The 25,395-nt window shown below is 40.0% G+C and overlaps 1 protein-coding gene across 1 annotated transcript in view; it reads right to left on the reverse strand.

The window, feature by feature from the left end:
- Positions 1–23,018, reverse strand: part of FUT8 (fucosyltransferase 8 (alpha (1,6) fucosyltransferase)) — a 23,150-nt gene extending 132 nt beyond the window's left edge. Inside the window, exons 1-4 of the mRNA XM_009869957.1 lie at positions 22,908–23,018; positions 16,917–17,154; positions 1,294–1,540; positions 1–67 (exon numbers count right to left, since the gene is read on the reverse strand). The exon at positions 1–67 is cut by the window's left edge and continues 132 nt beyond it. Coding sequence (XP_009868259.1) covers positions 1–67; positions 1,294–1,540; positions 16,917–17,154; positions 22,908–23,015 — 660 coding nt within the window. The 5' untranslated portion in view covers positions 23,016–23,018. The remainder of the gene's footprint in view (positions 68–1,293; positions 1,541–16,916; positions 17,155–22,907) is intronic.
- Positions 23,019–25,395: the final 2,377 nt, after the last annotated feature.

Raw genomic sequence — 25,395 nt, forward strand, 5'->3', positions numbered from 1 at the left:
CATGTATTCTTCAATGGGATGAAACGCTGCCTCTGTTCCTACTTTGTCTGTCCTCCGGACGTGAACACTGGAAAAAGGCAGAAACTAGGAATTCAACTTATAAATACAACACATGCTTTAGCAACTGAAATTTTAACTTTCGATCTCGTGTCTGTGCTTTTAGAATGCATTTTAAATCAATCACCTACATAAAAACAGGAAGGATTAAAACTCATTGATGTCCATCAGGACACTGACAACACAAAGTTAGCTGCCAGTCTGTTCTTGAAAGCAACAGAACAATCTTGCAAGGAAGGCAAAGGGTAACAAAGCAAAGCATGAAGGAGACTTAATTACAGCATATGAGGTGTTGCTTTTGCGCTGAAAGTTATCTGGTGTAGTTGGATAATACTTGACCAGTACAGTTCAAAAGCAAAATAGGAATATTTGCAGCACGGATATACTGGGACACCAACTACGAGGTAGGGTTTGAATGAAGGTAGTTGAAAATGCACCTTCCCCATGTGCTTGAAACCTAACAAGTCTTCAGATCCAGCCGTTTTGAACTCAACGTTCAAAAGGCACCTAACATTTGGACAGAACTACATTGTACTCCTAAAAAGGAAAGATTCAGGATCGAAAGAAGGGGAAAAAAAAAGAAGTCCTGGCAAAGGGAGCAATATTTGCAGCCTCTAGTACAGCACCAGCAAAATTTTTCACGGTACATGACAGTAAAACCTTCTTCCACAAGCTGCTCTCTATTGCCCACAGGTGCTTTCCTTCGTTCTCCCCGCAGTCCTTTCCCATTCCCAGTTACTGCTAAGAACTAACACTGGTGAAAAGAGCAGCAGGAGAGGGGAAGGCGCACACCACGCTCAGGGGCAGCCAGCAACAGAACTACTTGTGGACTTTGGCGTGTTAATTCAGGCTTAGCCACTTTCCCTGAAATGTAAAGGCTACAGGCACTTGGAAGAGAAGATGCAGTCAGGAAAGTGTCTGCAATACAAGCTGTGAGGCAACCACATGAACGAAATTCTGTATTACGTTACTGGATATGGAAGGACGTGTTAAAGCCCTTCTTTTGTGCCACCTTTTCTCTATCTGTCCAAGCACAAGCAGGCAAGTAGGTTGAACAAATTGTTGTAATCAACTTGTATTACGCACAGTTAAAATATCTTCACCTAGAAAGCCCCCTCCTTCCCCACAAAATTCTTACAGCTCTTGGATAACCATTATAAATCAATTTGTCCTGAACAAAATCACTATGTACACGTATTTAAGCACAGACAGTTAAAAAGAAAACTAAATACCCACCCGATCACTGGATGTTTGAAACCAAGTTTCCTTGTGGCTTCCTCTATTTCTTTTTCTAACCAAGGCTGTGGACGAATCAAGTATTTCACAAACTGCGAGACCCACCACACCGCAGGATCCCCATGCACACGCACGAGCCTATCGGCCAGGTCTTCGGGGACAGCCAGGGGTAAATAAGGCGGCCGTGGGTGTAAGCTGTCAACAATGGGGAGTTCCACCACCTGCACATCCTTATCATTAGCCTCACCTGTTTTAAAATACACACTCGGATGAGTCAAGTCGTAAGCTTTACCATTGGCAAGTAACATCCCAAAGATAGCAGCGAAAATCCGCAACTTCAAACAGACGACCTAAACCGTGGCTCCACTTTTTCAAAACAGCATTTAAAAAATTAATAGAAGTCATGGGTTTAGACTAGATCGATGTACAAACTGTATCTCACAATCCACTCCAGTAGAATGAAGGTAAAGTTCCTTGAATTCTTATAGCGGTTGATAAAATATAGGAAGTGTTACCGTTTATATATTCACACCTTTTTATATACACCTACAGCACTACTGTTATCCAAAACACTTAAAATTCAGTAACTCGTTTAAGAAATAAAGAAATATTTTAAGGCATAAGAAACTGTTAAAAAATACATAGCCCTACTGCTCTCTTGAATATATTTTACTGTAGTAAATCTCAGCATTTTGGACATCATTAAAACCACTGAATTAGCTACTCTTGTGAGAAATGGAAGAAAGAGAGAGAATTCGTACCTTGAAGAACTTAAACTATGAAGATATAGAGAATATAGAGATGTTTTAGATGGGGCTTTCATTCAACACTCAATAGCCACTTAAAGTTTTTAACAGTTTTTACAAGTTAAAGGAACATAAGTGTCTACATAATCGATAATTCAAAGCTATTTTCATATTCGGACATAAATTATAATACATGACAACACAATAAGAAGCATTACATTTTTGAACCATTGAACATTTCGGGTAAGATTTCTAGTGTGCTCGTTTCCTCCAAAATATTTTCCTTGTCTGCTGTGTTCACTGGCAAAGACGGCAAAGTTCCCTGTTTAGTGCTCCCCAGCCAGGAAAGAGAACTCTTTTAAATAGAGGGGATCAAATGCACGTAACTGTTGATGAGCAAGTAAACCTAACGGCTGAAAAAAAACAATTCAGTGCAAGGATAACGAGTCTTCTTTTAAGAACAGTTTAAAATCCCTGAGGTTAGAACACTGTGCATGCACTAAAAATCATTTCAGCACATTTGTGACAAAGTCCTAGAACTACGACAGTCGCATTAAGTCTCACATTGACAGAAGGCTACAGGAACACCAGGTGAGCCTACTAAAACCAGTCAAAATTCAGCAGTAGCTCTCCAAGATACGGTTATTTAAATAGGAATGTTTGTTATGGTCAGCTATACTTTCAATTAATTTTATCACCTTTGGAAAATCTGTCTTTATAGATTCGTCTATACGCTAATACTTCATCACTGCACAGTTTAACACCTCTGTAAAGGGACCTTTTAGAAGAATATCCCACAGAATATGTACTGCAGCTATGGATGATTCTTTTTTTATGGATGATGTGTATTTTTACCACCTATTATACCATAGTTACGGGAAAAATTTAGTAAAAGTTCCTAAATTTAGTAAAAATACTGAGCATTTCTGTTTTCTTAGAATAAGATGGCTAATATTAAGTCAGAGAAGGAAATGAGCTGCAGTCCTTCAGAGAAGAAAAAGCAGGGATGCTAAGCTGCGTGGGAAAAGTTGAATTTTTGTTAAGTATGGCACCACTGTCAAGTTTTTTAAACATACTCTCTCTGACAAAACCCACTTGGGTAAAGGCAGCCGTTTGGAAGGTCTTGGTATTGACAAAGCTGACGGAGCTGCCTGACCCACTCTTTGGCGTTCTGATCCTGAAAGGCACCCAACACATCGTCCCACACCATGCAAAGGGTAAGAGTGCGCTTCTAAAATTTCCACAGGCTGTCATAAGGCCAGATTGGCCAGCAATAACTACAAAAGCTCTCAGAATACAGCAAACTAGATTAAAATTTACCGAAATCACAAAAATACTGAAGACTCTGGAAAAAAAAAACAGCCAAGCAGATGCCAGCTTTCAGCTAACTGCATGTAATATATTATTTTAAGAGCAGTGAAATTGCAAGACTTACCTCAAATAAAAATCAGGAACAAACAAATGTATTTCATTAAGGCAAAACAAATAATTTGGTTGTGCAAAACTAACTAATGGGTCAAGTAGTAACGAGTGCACTTTGAGATACAGAAAACTACTTTCCTGCTAGGTCAAGTGTTAGCAAGTGCACTCAAGATACAGAAAACGACTTTTTGAGAAGGAACTGAAAATACACGCGGTTACGTCACAGAGAAGATTAAGAGTTCCTTCCTCTGTAAAACAACACGAGACCCGAAAAGGGAACCATTACTGAAGTAACAGTCAAACAAAGAGCAAGTCACAAAATTAAATATGTGCAAATAGAAACCAAAGAACGTGTTGTTATAGAACATGTAGTTATTATAATTAGAAATTTTGAAGTGTTGACAGAAGCCCCTCATGCTTCAAGGCTTTTGCCAGTTAGTACATTTTTACAAGTTTTTGAACTTGGTTACTGATTACTTTCTCACTGGTGTTCCACTTACTAATTTCTTTAATCATCCTCTATCTAATCAAACCTCTCAAGGCAGGCAGGTATTGAATAAGTTTAGTGCAATTCAGTTTTAAAGAAACTGAAAAGACAGACTTTTTTTTCTCCTCCAGGTTTTCCATGCCATATGGGTAGTGTCATCCCATTTGTCACCCCAAGAGGCTGACTCTTGCTGTCTTCAGGAGGGAATAAAGCGAAGTGTTTTCAAACATGCCAGCATGTCTTTTCTTTCTTTTCTCAACCCAGCACTCCCAAGGCTTTTTTCCTGCAGCCTGTCCTCCCCACCCTCGCACAACTCTTGCAACCAGCCTCACGTAGGGCACTCTGTTCACCACCCCTCGGCACCGTTTGCCTGCTGGCACACGGCATCGGCGCTCAGGTACTGCTGCTCACTTGCTGGTAGGACTCAGTGGCTGGATACACATACTCAGGGCATCTATTCTAAAGACTTCTGAGGCCTTAACAAGATCTATTTCAGTCAACTTTGGCCAAAGTTCACCTCACATTCAGATCCTGTACTAGGTTATGATAAAAAAGAGCAGACAGAAACGTAAAGCTGATGACCGTAAAGCTGACAGAAACGTAAACGATGATAAAACTTGTGCTCTCGCAAGAAACTTGGTTAAAATAATTGTCTGCCAAAGATAGCGTTTTGTCAGCTCCTCTCCAACGGTAGTCTTATATCTGCTCCAGAAAACCACTGACTTCCAGAGCTTCTGAACTACCACCATGTGTTTGTGCCGCAAGTTCCACTGACTTTCAAGAGTATTTATTTTCCCCAGTCATTCTGGTTCTTTGAAAAACCTGCCCATAATCAAAACCACAACTCCAGGATAAAGCAGTGCTCTTTCTGCCCTCATACGTAATGATATTTCAATGAACGTTCTCCCTCTTGGACCTAACGAGAGCACAAACCGAGTCTATCGAAACGGCAGTGGTAGCACCCGCCCATGCCTTTAGGGCCTTTCCTTTTTATTAAGCTCAGGTGCACCGCGTCTCAAAGCCCCAGAATTCTCTTTCGCTTCTCATCACTTATTAGAAGACTTCTATGGCAATTGTCACATCACTTCGAGAGAACATTAAAAGGTAACGATTTCTCCTTTCCCCAGTTGTTTCGATACTTGAGTTTACAGCTCAAGTGTGCGACTGCACAAATCAAGAAGCTTACCAGTAATTTATTTTTCCTTTTATCTTTATATATTCCAATTGCTTTTGAACAACACCCCATTTCATCTAAAGAGCATACATGAAAGGGGTACCTGCCTAAGCTCCAAGTCCCTGGCTACCAGAAAACATCATAAAATGTATTTGCAAAGGCAAATACACTTTTATAAATGCAAAGGGATTTTGCCACGTTATCCAGGTTTAGTCCTTCGTGCCAACACAAGTCAGAGTTGATGACTTAAAAACAAGATCTTACATAAGGATAGCTGAAATAATCTCATAAAACATATAGAAAAGATCTTTACAGCAACATTGAAGAAAAACTAATTTCAGATTTGATTTGAAACAATTCCATTGAGGCTTCTCTTCTATTTCAGTCTAATGTTAATTACTATGTACCTGAAAATACTTCCGAATACTTGCTTTGAATATTCGGTTGTCTTTTTCTGGAATGGAAGATAAAAAGCTTACTTTTATAATAATCCTTCAACAGCTGCAGGGACTGATCTGCAGGAACCGATCTCTGGGATGCGTATGCTAATTGGACATACATATGAGGCTGGAACAGGCATGCAGAAGCATGCAAATCCCAAGACAACCTCCAGGCAATATTTTTGGAGACCTAAAAGGTGCCAACAGGTCGTGAAAATGGAGCTTAATATTCAGAGGTGGCTGTCGAGGCATCTAGTGCAGAAGTTGAGTCAGGACTTTTACCATCTTCTGAGCTAGTGTTTTGTAACTGGAGCTCTCAGTCTTGTCTCAGCCTAATCTGAACACCTGAAAGACTCTTTTTTCACCGAATCAGTAAAAACACCTTCACACACAAGTCCAGATGGGACGCAACCCTCACGGTACACGTAGCAGTAAATAAACCAGCAGAGAGTAAAAGTGGAAATCTATGGAGCTGTGGAATATGGGGTTGGAAGGGACCTCAAGGATCAAATTGCTCGCAGCAAGGCACACCTCACCTTCACACTGCACCTGAAAAACCGAAACAGAGCCGTGTACTGATTCCCCTGGGCCATCAGCCCAAAAGACGGACGACCAAAAGGGTAACCTGCAGTAACGGAAAAGGAACTTTTTCTGATCTTCAGTCATAGCATTTATACCCATTTTCAAGTGGTCTGTCGTTGGAAGATTGTGAATTTTCCAGAGAAAATAAGGAGAAAACATAATGTAAGAATCAATACAAATTCCAAGATAATTCACAGGAAAATATTAATTTTTTCTTCATAACTATTACAGTAATAAAGTATTATTAATTCGTGCACTACTGGAAACCTAAAAGCATTACTGTTTCTTATAGGTCTTAGGGGTACTTGCAAATAAAGTATCTGATTTTGAGGTTTGTCCCAGGACTTATGCAATACCAGATAAAGGAAAATAGATTCTAATGTTTCCTCTACAAAACATGTTACACGGCATTCACAGACGTATAATGCCAAAAATATGGAATTATACTACTGATGGGTTTTTTAGAATATTAAATATTGTTTCCTATGAAATTTTAACAAAATAAATGTGTGTCTTCCAATGTAGCTAGAAGGCCAATGTAATAAAATGCAGTGTTTTCAAATTTCTTATCTGTCCACACCGTTAGGAAGACATCAGTGGGCTGAGGGCCTAAAGATTGCGAGGCAGAAATAAAAAATGCAAGAAATTATTTCTGCTTTCTAAGTCCTAAAATAACCTTCAGTTATTTCACATGGTGGAAAAACTGTATTCAGCACCATTTGCCTAACTTAGTCGATTTTTCATGTCTAGCAAAATATACAGCAATAAAAGCATCTTTTCAGTATGACATTCTCCATCTACACAAGAAATAGCTCTCCAGCAATTAGCTGACATTTTTAGGTTGCTTTTCATTCATTACTCAAATGCAAAAAGACAAGCACCCTTCAGGATTTGGCGAAGTTTATACAGAAAAGAATGAAACGCCCAGCCTTGACCCACGGCCTCTCCCTACAGAACTGGGGGCACGGCACCAACGGGAAGGCTGACCCCACATTAAACAACACGTTCCCAAGCGTCCGGGCGGTGTTCTGCGATGTGGCAACAACTCTCAAGACATAGGAAGGCTTTGGATGAAATGTTGCCATGACCTGAATTTGCCCCAAAGCTGCCAGTTGGGATTTCCCTTGTTCAAAGATGACTTTGAAGCAGTATTGCCTCACCAGGACACTGCTGAGAGAGGTTGGTGCTGGTCTCTTCTCACAGGGAATTAGGGACAGAACCAGAGGGAATGGTTGCAAGTTGCAACAGGGCAAGTTTAGGCTGGACATTAGGAAGAAATTCTTCACGGCAAGAGTGAACAGACACCGGAATAGACTGCCTTGAGTCGCCATCCCTGGATGTGTTCAAGTGTTGTTTAGATGGGGTGCTGGGTGATATGGTTTAGGGGTGACCTTGCAGTGTAGGGTTAATGGTTGGACTCGATGATCCCAAGGGTCTTTTCCAACCTGAATTGTTCTAGGATTCTATGATTCTATGATTCTATGATTCTATAAGGACCAAGGTCCTTATATGAGAAAGTCATCTGAAACTTAAACACAAGTGATAAATTCCCCAAAATCTGAGAATGCTTCAGTTTAGATTGAAACTTACGCAGCCCTAGGAGCTCAGATTAACATTTGAAACTTTGTCATTTCACACCTAACACACTTCTGAGGTATTTTTTTTCCCTAGATGCCTAATGCTGACTCCTGACATCCCAAAGAATACTGATTTTTTTCATGTGAACACAAAACACACTGGTGGAGCACAACTCCTCGTTCTGACCGCAACGGGCAGATGATCCATGCAAGGAAAGCCTTTTTAAAGATGGGCAAAGGGGAAAAACCCAGGACTATTTTCAACAGCTTTCTTTTTACTACCCAGGGATTTTGGGACTGAGTTCAATTATGTTATGAGGTATCTTCTAAATACAACTTTATCATATTCTGAAGATTATTCTTTTTACCTATATGATAAGATCTTACTTTTCCATACGCTATTTCCCATGTGACTAAAAGTTAATGAGAATTGGTTCATAGCAGGAAAACACCACAACCTGCTCTACTCGTGATTCCAAACGGGATCACAAACGGAGTTTTAAATCACATGTAAAGCCACAGCAGAACTGTTCAGTTTTTCTATGATCCAGAGAGCAGCCAAGTTATACTTTATAAAGGGTGTACACTTCATTAAAAGCAACGTTATTTACTGTTGCAGTGATAAAAAGTGTTGTCTGCCTAATTCTTAATTTAAGAAGTGGTGAAACTAAAAGAAACACACAGCACTTGTATCTGGTCTGCTGGTGAAAAAATTAGTTTAAATGTGTCAATTTTAAAAAAAGAATAAAATGAAAAAGTAATTTTTTACTTATGCCTCATGACATGTATTCCTACCAGGAAATCATGCAATTGCTTTTGAAAGATACTGAAATCTTTGCCTCATTACCCTCTGTGTGATTCTGAATTCACTTCTATCAGTCTCCTTTTTATTTTTGAATATTATATACTCCAAATATTTTTGACTCCATGACTTCTAATCAGAAAAGGATTTCAAAATGGTCCAAAGCACATTTAAAGTCAATTTTTAACCATCAGAAAAGATCTTTTTTCACCATTGGAAACCATCACTAACTCATAACGCCCCCGAAGCCCGGACGCACAGTAAAGCAGGCTCAGGAACACAAATCAATCTCTGTATCCGTGGAGTTGTTTTCCTCACTGTAAGATCGGCTGGTTAAATGAATTTGACTTCCGTTTGACTCCAATTCTTTGCTCCTTTCCTTCCAGCAGCAGGCTTGCTCCCTGAGTTAGGTGCTGACCTGGTACCCGGAGTGCAAAAGGACTGCCTCGTGCTCAGAGGCACCGTCTCTTCAGTTGCACCTTCATGCTCCTTATCAGAGATTGACTCACCTCACTCCAAGAGTAAAATACACATTTTAAAAAAATGTCTCAACTGCTGTTTGCCTGCTGTTCTCTCGCACAAGAGCAGGAGAAGGGCTGTTGGGAACAAACAAGCTGTGCTCAGCCAGGGCACAGCTACTTGGCTGCTGCCGGCCCCACACGTGCCAGAACCGCAGCCACCTGCTGTGCCCCACATGAACGATATTAAAGGATTGCAAGCGAGATAATCCACAGTTTTGGAAAACATATATAATCTTGATGAAATGAAGACTTAGTGACGGAGAATCTACCACACACCCTGAATAAATTACTACAGTCAAACAATCTTTCTGTAAAAACCAGACCTTATCTCCCCATCTGCATTGTCCAGTCACACGCTTCTGTCTAAAAGCAGAAATTTTTCCCATACAGAAAAGCCTGTAGAATGTGGCAGGACAAGCCTTTTAAACTTGCTTCATTTTTAAATTGAATTATGTCCTTTAATCTCTTACTGTAAAGCAGATTTTTCTGGCCTTGTTCTCCGTGAGAATCCTTTCATATTTATCCATACCCGTTCTGACGGCCAGACGACACACGGAGACCGCGCGCTGCAGCCTGGCCGTCGCTCCGCAAGGCAAAAATAACTTTGTGCTGCCATTCAATAACTCTCCCCTTAGATAGAAATAAGCATCACCCTGTACTCTCCATAGGTTACCGCATCGCTCTGGAAACTCAGGCCGCCTACCGCGTTCGAACGCTAAGGTCCTCTTAGGAGTTACTGCTTGCTAAGGATGTTTTCACGTTTACCTACGCCAACGTCTTCACATCGAGCATCTTACAAAGCACCTTCACAACAAAACGTCAGCAGCTCGATCTCAAGATTAAAACCACTGAAACAAAGGGATCGTACCAGACAGATTGCTCTCCTGCTTTGCTCCCTCAAATCACCATTTTCCAGTGTGCTGCACAGTACTGTAAACTTCCTTGAATTAAAACGAAAATAATCAAAGTCAGCGTATAAAAAAGATATTAAGAACTAGAACTAGAAATGAATCCATTTGTTCTACAAGATTTTACAAAGAAGAGTGAGATATGGGGAAAAAATGTAATTCATACAATTTCAAGTTATGCAAGTACAGAAGTTAAAGCAATTTTTAGGCTAATACTAAATATTCTTCGGATTTACATAAAGGAAAAACTACTGTCAAGAAAGATCTAGTTCACGGAATGAAACTTTTTTTAATTGCAATTAATTCTGCAGAACCTTTTAAGGTTTGCGTTTGCAATTTTCATTTAGTCCTTTTGACTACTGTTGCTCGATTGGCTTTAACAAATTAAAAATTAATTTAGTGTACGCACAGTATTCTCTTTCTTGAATTATACATATAAACATATTAGTTAATTCATATTTTAAGATTATATTTCAATGAATACTTAAAAGCTGGCACTGCCGCCAAACGAGGAGCTCTGCCACTTTTTCCCCTCCGGGTACCCCTGCCTTAAAAACATTCAGTCGCCGAACCCTGGTCGGAGGCAGCAAAGCCAATATTTCAAGGCAGCTGCAGGAAACTTTCGGGTCCCCTTTTCAAGTTGCCTTTCATCTCAGTGGCTCGCAGGCCGCAGGGGAAGGAGCGCACTGCGCTGCTGCAGGATGTCGGTGGCTTCTTTACCTCCCACCCCGTAATGCAGATGGGACTTCTAACCGCGTATCAGTCTGGCCTTTCTCTTCACCTGTTTTCTCCTCCCAGTTTCTGTGCTGATCCAGCTTTTTATGTAGTTATTTGAAAGCCCTCCTTCGATGTATTATGGGGGAATGTCACCAGGACATCATAAATCACCAAGACATCGTAAACCCCTGGTTTAAAATGTGGCAATGGAAACAAAACATTATGACCTGGCAATTTAAAATAGATTGAGCATCAATATTGTTAAGAAAATATCAATCAAAAATTTCATGATAAATATGCCTTCACAAGATCTCTGTATTTTGGCTCTTACACTGGGAAATCATACATGCTTCTTGCAACAGTTCCTACTTGAATTACTCATAAATAGTTTGACCACAGAGATCAAGGAGAAAAGAACTACAAGTTACAGGTGCAGGCAAGGTAGAATTTAAAATTAAAAAGAACATGCATGTAACCATCTCTTAAGATTATTTTGTTTTCTCTAGAATGATAGTATGAAAGAGTGAAACAGAAGAAAAATTATGCCACAGTGTAAAATACCTGTATTTGCAAAAACCTGTGATGGAATTCTCAATCTTCTAACATATTTAAGCTATAAAAATTGAACTTGACTTGTAGGAATACGATGTCAACCACAAAGAGCACTTCCTGCCAGAGACGACACGGGATGAGGTGACCCCTAAATTCTCTGCGCAGCTGACATGCCTTACTAATCTTCTGCTATCAGACTAACATCAACTTGCTTATTAAAATTTACCCTACTTCTCAGATTCCAACAACACGCTAATTTCCTCTGAACCAAACAAGCTTAGCTTTATACCTGGTTAGGAGAGGACTGGACCAATAATATTTTAAATATATACACATTCTCAGCTCATATAAGCCTCTTAATTCTTTGTAGAAGAGATTACTATCTAAATTGTTCTGTTAAAGGTAGACTTCAGAAACCTCAAACCTGTATGTAGCTAAAACAACTAAAATAGAAGTGTTGAGCAGAGGCAATTTAATTTAAAAAAGATAGATAAATGTACGGTTCTAAACAATTATGTCATAAAATCCCATGCTGATTTCAGAAGTTGTACAGCAACAGGAATTAAAAGAGTGGTTTTGCAGACATTTTAATTACTGTTAAGAATTTCAGACTTATCTGCCCCTGTAGAGGTACAGGGAATTGAAGAAAAAAAGGAATCAAAATCTATATAAACATAGAAAGACATAAAAAAAAATACAGAGAAATCTTTGGCAAGATAGAGCGTTTTTCAGATTTACTGGCAATCAAGTATCCAGCAGGCAGAGCGCAGCGAGCAAGAGCTCAGCGTCAGCACCATTCACGCTGCTGCGCGAGACGAGAATTCGCACAGTTCCGAGCGCGTGGGGCTGGCCAGCGGGCAAAGCTTACAAAGATTGGCTTTCACAGCTCAATGGCTTCTACTTCTAGAAGACCAAAACTCAAATTAGTGGCATTTGTTAATTAAAAAAAAATAATTTGATCACCTCGAGATATTTCACACACTCAGCCTTCAAACTATTCATCCTGATGAGTCAAAAAAACAACTGCAGGGAGCTAAAAGGAAACTTTTTTGTACTTTCATTAGCAAGAGCCCATATTGCAGGAAATCATGGTCTACTCCAACAGATTTTCAGGAAAATATATAGAGCATGGCCCTAAGCCACGTGTACGTAAGCGCTCCAGAACACCGGATCAGCGCTTATTATGCTAAATGCAAGGCTCACAAAACTGCCTGCAACTAAGTTCTGGGGTCACATGGAGCAATCTGTCCAGAACCACGACCAGATGGAGGTTTCAGTTGCTAACTTTGCCAAACGTGAATAAAACTTCAGCTGAACGAGTTTTTGATGACAATTTTTCCACTCAATCGTTTCTCAAAATGAATTTCTGGAAAGAAATCTTGTTCACAAGAAATCGCTAGAATTTTCATATACAAGTTTCGTAGGATCCTGAAGATTTGAAGAACAGACATTATTTCAATGCATAGATGTTCTTTCCATGCATAAACACATGGGTATGTTTACACACCGATCCGTAAATTGGGTTTTGTAAATCTGGAAAAGTTAATTTGAGATCTCTAGGACCTGAATAGTTAAAATTCTTTAAGATTCTGTATGCACTGGGTATGAAGTTGTACTATTGAGAAGACTGAAGATTTGGGCATGTTCTGACTGTCAACCACATGGAGAAAAACGTTAAGATTCACCTGCATGAATGAGGACTCGCATGTGTAACCAAAACCAGAGGAACTCACCCTTTGTAGGAATTTCTTTGACATAGCTTGCTTACACTGACCTAGACTTAACTGGACTTAGTGAACACTAGAGGTGCCTACGTGCTTTAGAAAGGCAAGCGCTGTTTCTGCATTTTATCCTAAACTACATTTCCCTACCTTCTATCCTGCCCTGCCTCCCTCTGAATTCAGCAAGGTTATCATCGTACCTGAACCACCTAAGAAGCTACAAAAAGCTAATCAGAGGAATGTTTTGAAGTAGTAAAATATTTGTAAGGCATTTTTCCACAGACAGAACAGTGCAAACTACCATAACTCATTGATGCTTATCTGTGTTAGATCAAGGAAATTTTAGCAAAGTTTAATTCTTGTTATGACTGGACTCAAAGAGACCCTGGGCTGAACTGCCCACTACAGAGGCAATTCTCCTTCCTCTGCGTATCAAGAACACAGCTCCTCACTAGACTGCTCATCAGGCAGATAACAAAGATCTTCAAGTACTATTGGATCCAACATAAATAAGAAACGTTACTGCTTCTCCAAGAACAAAGAAGCACAAATGACAAACAAAACAAGACACCCCTCTCAAAAAGCCAGCAAACCCTAGCGTACAACTCAACTCCCAAGAATTTTCAGAAGGAAGTAAAATAGCTATAAAGCAATCATTCCCGGGAGTACAAGTGTTGATGATACCAACACTCCACTGTATGTAACCAGAATCCTTGAAAGGTATCAGTTCTGCCTTGATGGCTTGAGGATTTAAAGAGTTTAAGAAACAGAGAGGCACAGTCCCTGCGGAATGACAACTGAAACCCCAGAAACTCGTCCAAACAGACACTTTTCCCCGTCTGGAAGTAGTGATGGCTCAGGCCACGCATTTCCACCATTTCAACAAGAGAAAGACAAATAAAGGAAGGAACATCTAGATTTTTCTCTTCCTCTCAGCACTGGCATTAATTTCCAAGTCCAGAGACTAGTCCAGAGTTCTCCTCGAACACAGCGTAGCCCTGCACCTGTCAGAAATGAAGGAAGGGGAAATTTCTGGTGACTCTAGAGTACAGGGTGCAGTCTCTGACGACTCTCTAAATTGGAAAAATGTGGATTTGACGGGCGGACTGTTCAATGAAGAAGGCACTAGTTGGACGGCTGCACCCAGGGGGTAGTGGTCAACGGCTCGATGTCCAGATGCAAATGGTTGACAAGTGGTGCTGCTCAGGGGTCCCTGCTGGGATCAGTGCTGTTAAAAATCTTCATCTGTGACACAGACGGTGGGATCAAGCACACCCTCAGCAGATTTGCAGATGAGACTAAGCTGAGTGGTGTGGTCGACAGGCCAGAGGGACAGGATGCCCTCCAGGGTGACCGAGACTAGCTGGAGAAGTGGGCTCATATGAACCTCACGGGGTTCAAGAAGGCCACGTGCAAGTTCCTGCCCCTGGGTCGGGGCAATCCTCATTATCAATACAGGCTGAGGGACGATGGGACAGAGAGCAGCCCCGTAGAAAACAACTTGGGGGTACTGGTGGATGAAAAGCTAGGCATGACCCACCAATGAGCGCTCGCAGCCCGGAAGGCCAATCCCATCTTGGGCTGCATCAAAAGCAGCGTGGCACGCAGGTCAAGAGAGGTGATTCTGCCCCTCTGCTCTGCTCAGGTGAGAGCTCACCTGGAGCGCTGTGTTCATCTGTGGAGCCCTCCACACAGGAAGGACATGGACTTGTTGAAGTGGGTCCAGAGGAGGCCATGAAGATGATCCAAGAGCTGGAGCACCTCTCCTACAAAGCAAACAGGCTGAGAGAGTTGGGGCTGCTCAGCCTGGAGAAGAGAAGGTTCCCAAAGGGGAGACCTCAGAGCAGCCTCCCAGTACCTGAAGGGGCTACAGGGAAGCTGGGCAGGGGCTGGTCACCAGGGTGTGCAGCAACAGGACGAGGGGCAGTGGTTTCAAACCAGAGCAGGGTAGATTTAGACTAGATACTAGGAAGAAGTTCTTTGCTACGAGGGTGGTGAGACTCTGGCACAGGTTGCCCAGAGAGGTGGTGGAGGCTCCACCCCTGGAGACATTCAAGGTCAGGCTGGATGGGGCTCTGAGCAACCTCATCCAGTTAAAGGTGTCCCTGCTCACTGCAGGGGCTTGGACTGGGTGACCTTTAAAGCTCCCTTCCAGCCCAACATGTTGTATGGTTCTATGACTTGGAGATTTGGCTGTTCTTCCCTGCAGCAAACTTTACACACCACCCAAAAATCTATGTACCAGGGTAGACAGCAGAAGAGGAAGAATGAAGACAGCAGGGCGCAAACAGTTTTTGTCAACCCAGAATTTGAAAATCTCGGCTTGCTATCCAAACAGGCAAACTGCACGTTGTGTCATTGTCTCCAAGGCACTGGGGTGGCACTGGCCTGACAAAGTCATGCTGTAGCTCGAGCAAGAAAATCATCTGCTGTAACAGCATCTCAGCAAAGCGCTGACTCTTACTGCTAAGCATAGTCTGCATAATCTATTGAAAACCCCTACAAATTTTTAAAACGTTCCAAGTCACAACTTGTAGTTGCTGCCAACTACATCCTTCAGAACACACTGGAAAGAAATTCTGGAGTCTGTAGGCACAACTAACATAAATAATAAGAGTATCAGCCTTTCTTACCTGTCCTTAAACAGAGAATTGCTACGCCAAAATTCCTTTCCGGAACAAGATTAATGTGCTGCATGCAAACAATCAAAATTTGCATCAATGCTGATAAATAAAAGAGCTACAGCCTGAAAAGCGGCACAGTATCTCCCTGACTGTTTCCCACGCTAAACTGTTTTTGTCCAGGGCTTAGCCCATTCTCTACTCTGTTAGCTTATCTACTCATCCAATAATTATTATGTGGACTTTAATTGTTTGTAACACACAATATTATTTAAATTCACATTCCACCTCTATCTAACCCAATTGTTTAACCAGGTTTTTTCCAAGAATCAATACAGACATCTCACTAAATTTAGCCAGTCTTAGGTAAGGTCAGTTGTATTCTTTTCGATTTACTGTGTCTTCCCTGCATTTATCGTAATATTTATAAACTCCCATTGTAATACCAGTTACAGATTTAAGAAAAAATAAGTATACCTAAGAAAAGCAGAGGAGTCAAAATCTGTGTTTTGAAAAGCTTACAGTTCTTCACATAATTATCTGTGCAGAAATTTAATTTAAAAGAATTCTTCCTACTGTTTTTCATACATTGAGAGCAAAATGTTAGCACATTGCCAGCCATCTCCAGTTGTCCTATACACCTACTCGATTTTGACAAACACCTGAAAAATGTTTGTATAGAAAAAGCTATAAACCATGCAAATGTTAATAATTCTTCAAGATGTTGACTGAGACAATTCCATTAAAATAAATGCTGTTTGCTTGCTGTGAGACAAAGCTATCCGATCCTCCAAACATGAAGGCCCATCTAGTTATTCAAGCAAAATTGTTCAGCCTAGTATAAACGGATCAACTTACTGATCTCCAAATAAAAAGTTTTTTAACAGTGCCACTGTCTTTACAAGCTGAATTTTGAGTCAGTTCACTTTACATTAAAAAGTGTTTCAATTATTTCATTATCTTGTTGGGGTATGAATGACTACTGGATACCATTTTCTTTGTGTTTCTTTTGCTTTCTATTTGAAATACGCTTTATTGCTCTGAAGTTTACCAACAACAGCCTCTATTTAACACTCTCTTCCCACAAAAACTGCATTCATATCTGGCACGTTACACAGTGGCAGACTGCTGGAGGATTATAATTTAAATCTGAAATACAAAAAATTTGTATTGCCAAAGTAGAGACACCTTAATAAGGATAATATTTTTTCAGTACAACACAAAAACAAGATTTAAAAGATGCTTAGGCGTACAGTTGCAGTCATAGTTACTACGCTCTGCATAACATTAAAGAAAGAGGTACCCAAAGAGTTGGACGTGAAGGAGCAATCCTCTCGGTTAATCCAGTCTTACCTGACCAGTGGCCGGTGGTGGCACCTGATCTGTCCGTGCAGGTCTCGCTCACCGGCCTGAACACAGTTTCCCAGCCGCCGGTGGCGTAGCGCCAGTTCTGAGACTCCAGAATGAGCGTTCGCTGCGTGCCGTAGGCGATCATGAAGCAGTAGACTACATGGTGAAGCTGGCACCCGTAGCCACAGCCTTTGTTGATATTACACACGAGTTTCTTCGCTTTGCTGCAATCCTTCGGGTTCTGTAAGCACGGATGAAAATTGAAGCTGAAGAGAAGATATACACAAAGGCACACTTTTTTTCCGAAAAGCTGACAAATGTCATGAATCACACGAGCCATCCTGCTATTTAATACGTCTCGTATTAAAATGGATGAGTAAGCTTCAGCTCCATGAAAATTTTATGTGAATTCTTCACTGTGAGCACGGTTATTGAACATACTTCACTGTCCTAATGTGAAATAGAATACCTTCAAGATTTTAAATTACTTTCTCATTTGTGAATCTGTCAGAGTAAGCTAACATTTGGACTCAGAGTTCACATTTTGTCAACACAACTCTCGGTGTTGGAATTCCTTTGGCATTTTCCCAAGTTTGTTAGTTCTCTTTCAATGAGCACACATGTCATCCAACGAAAGAAGAGTTCTACCTGACTAGAGGACACAGAACAACACAAATGCTGACTAACCGACTGCTTCTCAGACTAACTCACCACATACCAAACACAGAATGTAAAACACAGACCTGAGCAGACTGATAAAACACCATATTTTAATCTGCATGCACTCCCCATAAAATAATATACTGCAAAGCTACCATCCAAGAAACAACAGCAAAGGAAGAACATGCGTGCATGATGTGAATGTCATGTGTAGCAGGGCAAATTAGTAAATATTTTTAGGTATCTGGACAACGTGATACAGACAACACAATATCATCTACAGGAGCTTTTACTTTCTGTAAGACATACGACTTTGCCGTATCTATTCATACTTGCATGTCTCTCGACATACTTCTACATTCTGAAAAGTTTTTTTATAAAATCTCTAGAATGAAATGTTAGTTTTCAGTTACGCTGACAGAACACTCATATTTAAGCGTCAATATAAATTCTGTTCCTCTTGCATCTAGACAATTTTAAATAAAATTTTCTGTAAATTTGCAACAAATCAGGTGTTTCCAAAAAGCAGCAATCACCATCTGGAGAAGTGGTCTCTCCATCAAGACATCTGAATATTCTAAGTCCTAAAAATACTTATTTTTTTTATTTATGCATTCAGTTGTGTGAGAATAGTTCAGACCTGGAAAAAGAAAGAAAGAAAAGAAAAAAAGCCAAACCACAAAACACGTGTTACTGTAGCATTTGGTTTTCTTTTCATTTTAAGGAAAAAAAATCTGATTCAAAGTTTAGCTAGCTATGAACAACAATAAATTAAATAGAATTTCCTACTTTTTGTGGGGTTTTTCAAATTGCTACACTCAAATCTTAAGACAAGGCAGTACTTGAGCTTAAATTACTTACGGAGAATTTAAAAAAAGAAAGTAGAAACATTTAGATAGATAGCAGTATCAACTGGAATTTTATGAAAAAGGTAGAATTAATAACCATCGAGAGAGAAGGAAAATTACAACCATGTTGCACGCATCAGAACAGCTTGCGTGTTCACAAGCCAAGGATTGCCAACCAAAGCAACGCAACTTTTATCAACTGAGCTGATAAAAATTAACAACAGCCAATTTCAACTCCGGTGAAGGCTGACAGATTTTTCCTCCTGGCATGAAGTCACAGAAAACAATCACAAATCTCTGATCTGAACGAGCAGTGCGCTCTGCTCCCATCCCCAACTACGCTGCTCGTCACAGACTCTTACATCCAGCTGAGTTGTCTACATCATTGCAAGAGGGGCAGAAGAATCCTCCAGCAGTGTCAAGTCCGGTAATGGAACAGCTGTACAACTGCATTAAAAACCAAATAAACCAAAAAAACCCAACCAAGCACATAAAACATTCTTCAAAATGTAGATCAGAATACCAAGCCATGACAGAGTTTACACCTCTGAATTGCTTCTATGGACACTGCCACTGAAAACAGGAACAGATTTTCAGAACTCTGAAGTAGTTAAAATTACGTATTTCTGTGGAGGAAAATATTACATGTCACCTAAAATAAAAGTGGATTTCTGTAACTGGCAAAACGGATTTGATGGTTTTCCATCACCAACAGCACAGACACACACTGTTGATCTCGCAAAATTCAGGGTTTGCACTAAACTGACGGGGCTCAGCTCTCAAAGAAAGGCAATTTGCCATCGCTTCTCATTTGTGAGCGCTGGCACATTCCAGCTCCTTCCCCCCTTAGGAAGTTACACAGTCCTTTGGGCTGCACGCGACCTCTCTTGCCGAGGTTACAAGGAAAACAGTACATCCAGGTCTCCTCTGCAAGAAATGTCACCTACTACATAGGAACTCGGGAGATACACCCTTCGTGATGAGGCTCACAGGCTGCCTGAGAGCAGCAGGGCTACACAAGTCTGGCTGCCATCGCCCTGAGTAATGGAGCTGGGAAATTATCTGTTACACTGCAGACCTAGAAAGCTGAATTAGTGATGGAGAGAAAGAGTAGTGTTTAGTCGTGGGTTTAATTAACATTCATCGGTTTGCCTGTTTGAAGGAATATCCTTGAATGGCTTCTTCCAAATAACTGACTTGGGGAGTTGCTTTATCCTCATAAGATTATTTAAAACTGTTCTCCTGCATCCAAGGAACCATTAACCATTAAATAAAAATATTTAAAAGTTATTTTCAGAGCCAATGCTTCGCCAAAGGAATGCTGCCGCTATAAATCTTTACAAGAAGACTAACAAGACTGAAGCAGATTACATGCTACTATGACAAACGTGTAAGTCTTGTTAAACTCAGCCTTAAACTTAATTCTGCAAAAGCAGCACAAGTCTTGTATTGCAGTGGGTCTTCTTCAGAAGAGACTAGACCATCATTCCTACTCCAGTTCTCCAGGGGACTCAAGACTGAAGAACTCTGTGCATCACGTCGCTCGCTCAGTTCTTGTAACAGACCGGAATCTTCATCTATTTAGTCTTTACTCCCGAGAGATACCAGCTTCAAGGTTTTGATCACCCTCTTTACTTTCCTCTTCAAGATTTTTAGTTTTATTATACCCTTTCTGATTGAACTGCACAGTCTATCCAGGGGGCAGATGCACTGTTTAGAGACTGAGGAGCACTGAAATGGATTTTCCACGGAATGAGCCACGGTAACTCCAAGATCTTGTCACTCAATGTTATTAATTGGCTGTTTAAGCACAGGTGGGTTGAAGACTGTCTTGCCCATGTGTTCAGTGTCAGTGACTATTATCTACAATTTAATATCCAGTTAAAGGTAACATAACTCAAGTATAAGCTGGTAGTGTAAAACTCTTCTGCAGCTGTTAAGTGTTTGGGTTTTTAAAAAAAATTGGAGGCAAAAATACTCCGTTAGAGTTTGCATTCTGAATCACAAACTTCCTAAAATAAATAGAACAAAAATAAGCATAAAAGAAAGAAAACAACTGCTGCCTTCATGATCATTTACTCACTCTACTACTTCCAGAAACACAGTACTACTGGAGCCCTTGTCTGACTTCTCCTGCACATTTACTTCAATCGTTTGATAATGAACATCACTGAAAATAAGGTCTTTTGATTAAACGCAGGCTCCTAGCTTTGTAAGTGTTGCTCTAACTAGAGGGAACTAGCTAAATGTAGCCTCATTAAATCAAATTTATGGTAATGCCATCCAAATGAAACAGCAGTCATCACTGTTCACAATCATTCAGCTAAATGATTTCCCAGGGAGATGTCCCAAAATAATGCAGCTGTCACTATTCAACATGTACCAGAAAGACAACTATACGGTACTTCCATTCTTCACCAAAAAAAACCACCCCACAAATACGTTCCACATCACTCTTTTTGGCATGGAGTTGGGAGGCAAGAGTTGTTAAATCTTTTATTTCTTTTTTTAATACACTTATTATATGAATAGAGGTGTATACGTGCAATTTCAGACCACTGACTGCTTTACATTGCTTATAGTCAGCCCTGTACTCTTCAAAATCCTAAAACCCACACGAAAAAATAAGTCAACTTGACTTCCAAATCTGTTGTCACAGACATATTCCAGTTTTGGAAGATTACTTGCAACACTCATTCAAAACAAGAGATATTTTCATCTTTAGAAGGGTTCCAAAAGCGTATGTCTGGCTTACAGGCATGTAGGCAAGAGGGGCTGGGGGCTGGACTAGATGATCTTTTGAGGTCCCTTCCAACCCTTAACACTCTGTGACGAGGGCAACAAGTTAGTTACAGCCACAGGTAGTAACTGTGTATGGGAATGACCCATCTCAAAGGCTGCAGCTCCTCATAAGAAAGGATATTTCCTGCCTTTGAAGAGCTGGCTAGGTTTACCCCTGGGCAATGCTGCACACACAGAATTACCACGCCTTGGGTTTTGAATCTTTTCTATGAATGAATGTAACGCTATGCACCTGGAGGTAAATGATCATCCATAAACATACACAAGCACCAACCAGCCTATCCGCAGGTTCAGCTACGGTGTAATCTTCTTTTTTTAAATTTTTTTTAATATTTTATTTATTTATTTGTTATAAATATTTTATTTTAGCAAACAACCTTCAAAGAAACAAAGTAGTCATGGAGCGAGGGACAAAGTCGGGTCCCAGATCAAAACCGGATTATAAAAAGGAGCAAGAAATTACAAATCCACAGAGAAATGGTCTCTAGTTATCTCAGTGCTGGCACACATGAAACATGGAGGAACTGGTAACGGACAAAGCCCTTGAATTGTATGTCTAAGAAGTTTCAAATTAGTCAAGTCTAGCGAAGATTGTAATGAATTCCAGAAGAAACTAACCAAAGCAAGCATGACTCGTGACAAGTGAAATTTTGTATTAATAACGAAATTTAAAGTAAGCATAGGAAAGAAAAAATATTGACATTTCATAGTGACATAAAGCCAAGGGAGATCAACTATTAACCAAGTAATACCTTAGACTTAACAAAAAGCAATATAAGAAAAACATGTATTTTGGTGCTGTTCTAGAAATCAACAGCCTATTGTATTTGTCAGCTCGTAGATGCTCACTTTCAATAGCCTGGTGAAGAATCAGTGTTAAGGGAAGACACCAGGAAGGAAACATTAAAGGTATTACAATTCTCACACATGAAGAATGATTGAAAATTTTACACACGTTTAGCCTGAAAAGAGGTTAATAAAAAACCCACAGTCAGCATGTGAAAGAATAGTTCAGTGAGAGATGGCTCATCACATACTTCATATTTTAGTACAACAAAAACTGAGCATCCAAACAGCCAAATATTTTTAACATGTCACTGTTCATTTGCTAAAATCAAGCATTTAGTGCTATATTTGATGACCTACACAGTAAAAATACCATTTATCTAAGCTAGAATTACATTTTTTGGAAAATATGTATGACCATTATTCAACTTAAGGCTCAAAGACAGTTACTAAGGAAACACATGTCCCTTCTGTAGAGTTTTTAAATCCTTCCCTGAAAGAGTCACATGGAATTTGATGTGCAGCAGCAATACATTTACACGTTTCTAGCTTCTCTAATCTATCAGTGATGACTTCATTAGAAACAAAAAACAATGTAATTTCCTCTGTAATACAGAAAATACTAGAATTTAAAAAAAAAAACAAAAAAAGAGGGAAATACTTATTTTCATGTGTTTCTCATTATTACAGGATAAACCCACAATAATTAAATTTTGTATTTTAAACACGTAAATACAAAAAAAACACTCAGATCTTCCCACGGCAGCAGGTTTATTATTGATTCGTATACAAACAATCACTTAAAAGTGTCATGAAATTATTCTATTGCAAGGGTAAATCTAAGCAATCTATTTTTTAAAAAGATGTTTAACTCCATTTAAAAGCTCTACCCTCTTACCTGCAGGTAAGTTATTCTCCTCTGTACCAAATCTGTTAGATCTTTGGCCTCTTTTTCTCGCCAATCTCCTGCTCCATCTGTTTGACTGAGGTAGTACAAGTCGGTCATTATTGACCTGAAAACAATAGCGGAAAACAATCTCAAAAAAACCTGGGAAATTGTTTTTGTGTTACGAAATCAGAGGGTGAGATGAAATCAAAGACTAATTAACAACATGATCTGTAAGTGGGAAATACCGAAATAAGTCAAACTGGGGCAGAGCTATCTTTATGAACAGAGTTGTCAGACACTAATAACTGGGATGAACTGGGAGCACCATATTTACGTTCCAATATCAAACTACGTAGGCTGGATTTCCTTTTACAAGGTAATAGAGTTTGAAACACCCTGCTCTGGCTTTGCACAAAAAAGTGAACAATTTAAAGTATCACTGGGTAAGTAGTTTCAAATTACTACCTACTGAAGACATAGAATGCTCAAAACAACACACAAACACGGTTCAGGGACAAGTAGAACAGAATTAACGACGCAACAGATCTAATACAATGAATTACATACAAATAACAATAAATAAAGGGCCTGTTCCTCTTAAAGCAGGGATTTTAAATATATTTTTCTTCCCAATCAGAATGAAATCATATTGGATGTTTAATGAAAAACTATATATTTCAGGTCTCAAAATTAAAAAAACCCACCAGCAAACCAAAACCTCTACCATCATTAAAAGCAGCTGCACAGTCACATTTTAAACAATTTTTGAAATGCTCTTTCACTGACCTTAAAAAGTCTTTTCTGTACTTGTAATGTAAGTAATCAGTATAATCCTACACTTTATAGAAATATATTTCTATTAAATATTGTAAACAATTTTCCCCTCTCAGCAGTTAAGTAAATTTTTCCTATTTCTAAGGAAAAAAAGTGTTGCCCAAATTGTGTTTTTTATACTAATGGCCATGGTGACCATGACAAAAAAAAAGGAAGTAGGTAAGTTTAAATAATTATATTTAATCTGTAAGGCTGATTATTTCCATCATTTCTGAGGCAAGAGGAATGATGAGAGAGTCCTTACACAACTTCAGTGATGCAACACTCGAGGGAAAGGCAGGTTTGCTCAGTACAAGCTATAAAGAATATCAAATAATTTGTGGGCGAATTCATGCAAGAATTTTCAGATAGTATCCTTTTTTTAAAAAAAAAAATTCCAAACATTTACTCTTACAAAACTCTGAAATAAATGCACAAAATCACAGTGTTATCACACAGAAATGATTATAGGGTAGTGTAATTTTGACACGCTTTCAGTCACAGAGACTTTTTGTTTGATTGCTACTGCTGGGAAATGTGCATTTGCTTAGGTTTACATCTGCGAGGTTCTTTTGAACGTGACAGACCATTGTGACGGCTTATTAATACACATGTAGAATAGAAACAGAACAATACAAAAGACAGAGTCAGGCTCCATGTGGAGAATGCAAAAGTAGACGGGTCGGTGATTCGTGAGCCCAAGATGACAGAAAGATGACAAAAGAGGAGCCTGCACAGGATTACTGGAGGCTACTGTGGGTGGTAAACGGCAGAAAGAATTTCAGACAGTGGCACTGCAGGTATTTAGTAAGTCAAACTTCATCATTCGTTGTGTTACTAACCAACAATATCAATTTGTCGTTGTCACTTTTGTTTTATATCATAAATTAAATCAAAGTGCTGTTCTTAGAAGCATTCCGCTCCTGGAAAGTAGAATAGAGTATAGAATCTGGCTACAGACTCTATATGGGTTTAAATTGCACCAGGGGAGGTTCAGGTTAGATATCAGGAGGAATTTCCATACTGAGAGGGCTGTCAGCCATTGGAACAGGCTGCCCAGGGAGGGGGTTGAGTCGCCGTCCCTGGAGATGTTGAAGAGACAGGTGGGTGTTGTGTTGGGGGGAATCATTTAGGAGGTTGATAGGGCTGGGACAAAGGCTGGACTCGGTGATCCTGAAGGTCTCTTCCAGCTGAAACTATTCTATGATTCTATGATATGTATCTCATCTGCATTTGATTTTCCCAAATAAAGGGGGGAGGGCGGGTATTTTTAACACAGGGTATATGTTTATGTCTGCATACAGGAGTAAGAAATACCAGCTTCACATGAGGTTTCCTGTCATCTAAGACACCGCTGTAACCTTTTCTTAAGACATCGGTCCTGGCTGGAGCCCACCCACCAGTTGTGGCCATGGACAAAGAGTGCTCACTCAGGAAAACAATATTAATTTAAACCACAAAACCACATTTACCAACGAGATCAGAGTAGGATAATGAGAATGAAAATTAAATTTTAAAACACCTTTCCCCATCCCCCTCTCCACTCCCTACCCTCCACCTCCTCCTCCCCTCAGTGGTGCAGGGGTGGGCAATGGCGGCCATGGCCCTCCCTCCCCTGCTGTCACACCTTCCCCCTGCCCCAGCACAGGGTCCCTCCCTCCCGTGGCAAACAGTCACAGAATCA

The sequence above is a fragment of the Apaloderma vittatum genome, unplaced genomic scaffold, assembly GCF_000703405.1.
Source record: "Apaloderma vittatum isolate BGI_N311 unplaced genomic scaffold, ASM70340v1 scaffold7485, whole genome shotgun sequence".
Lineage (NCBI taxonomy): Eukaryota > Metazoa > Chordata > Aves > Trogoniformes > Trogonidae > Apaloderma > Apaloderma vittatum.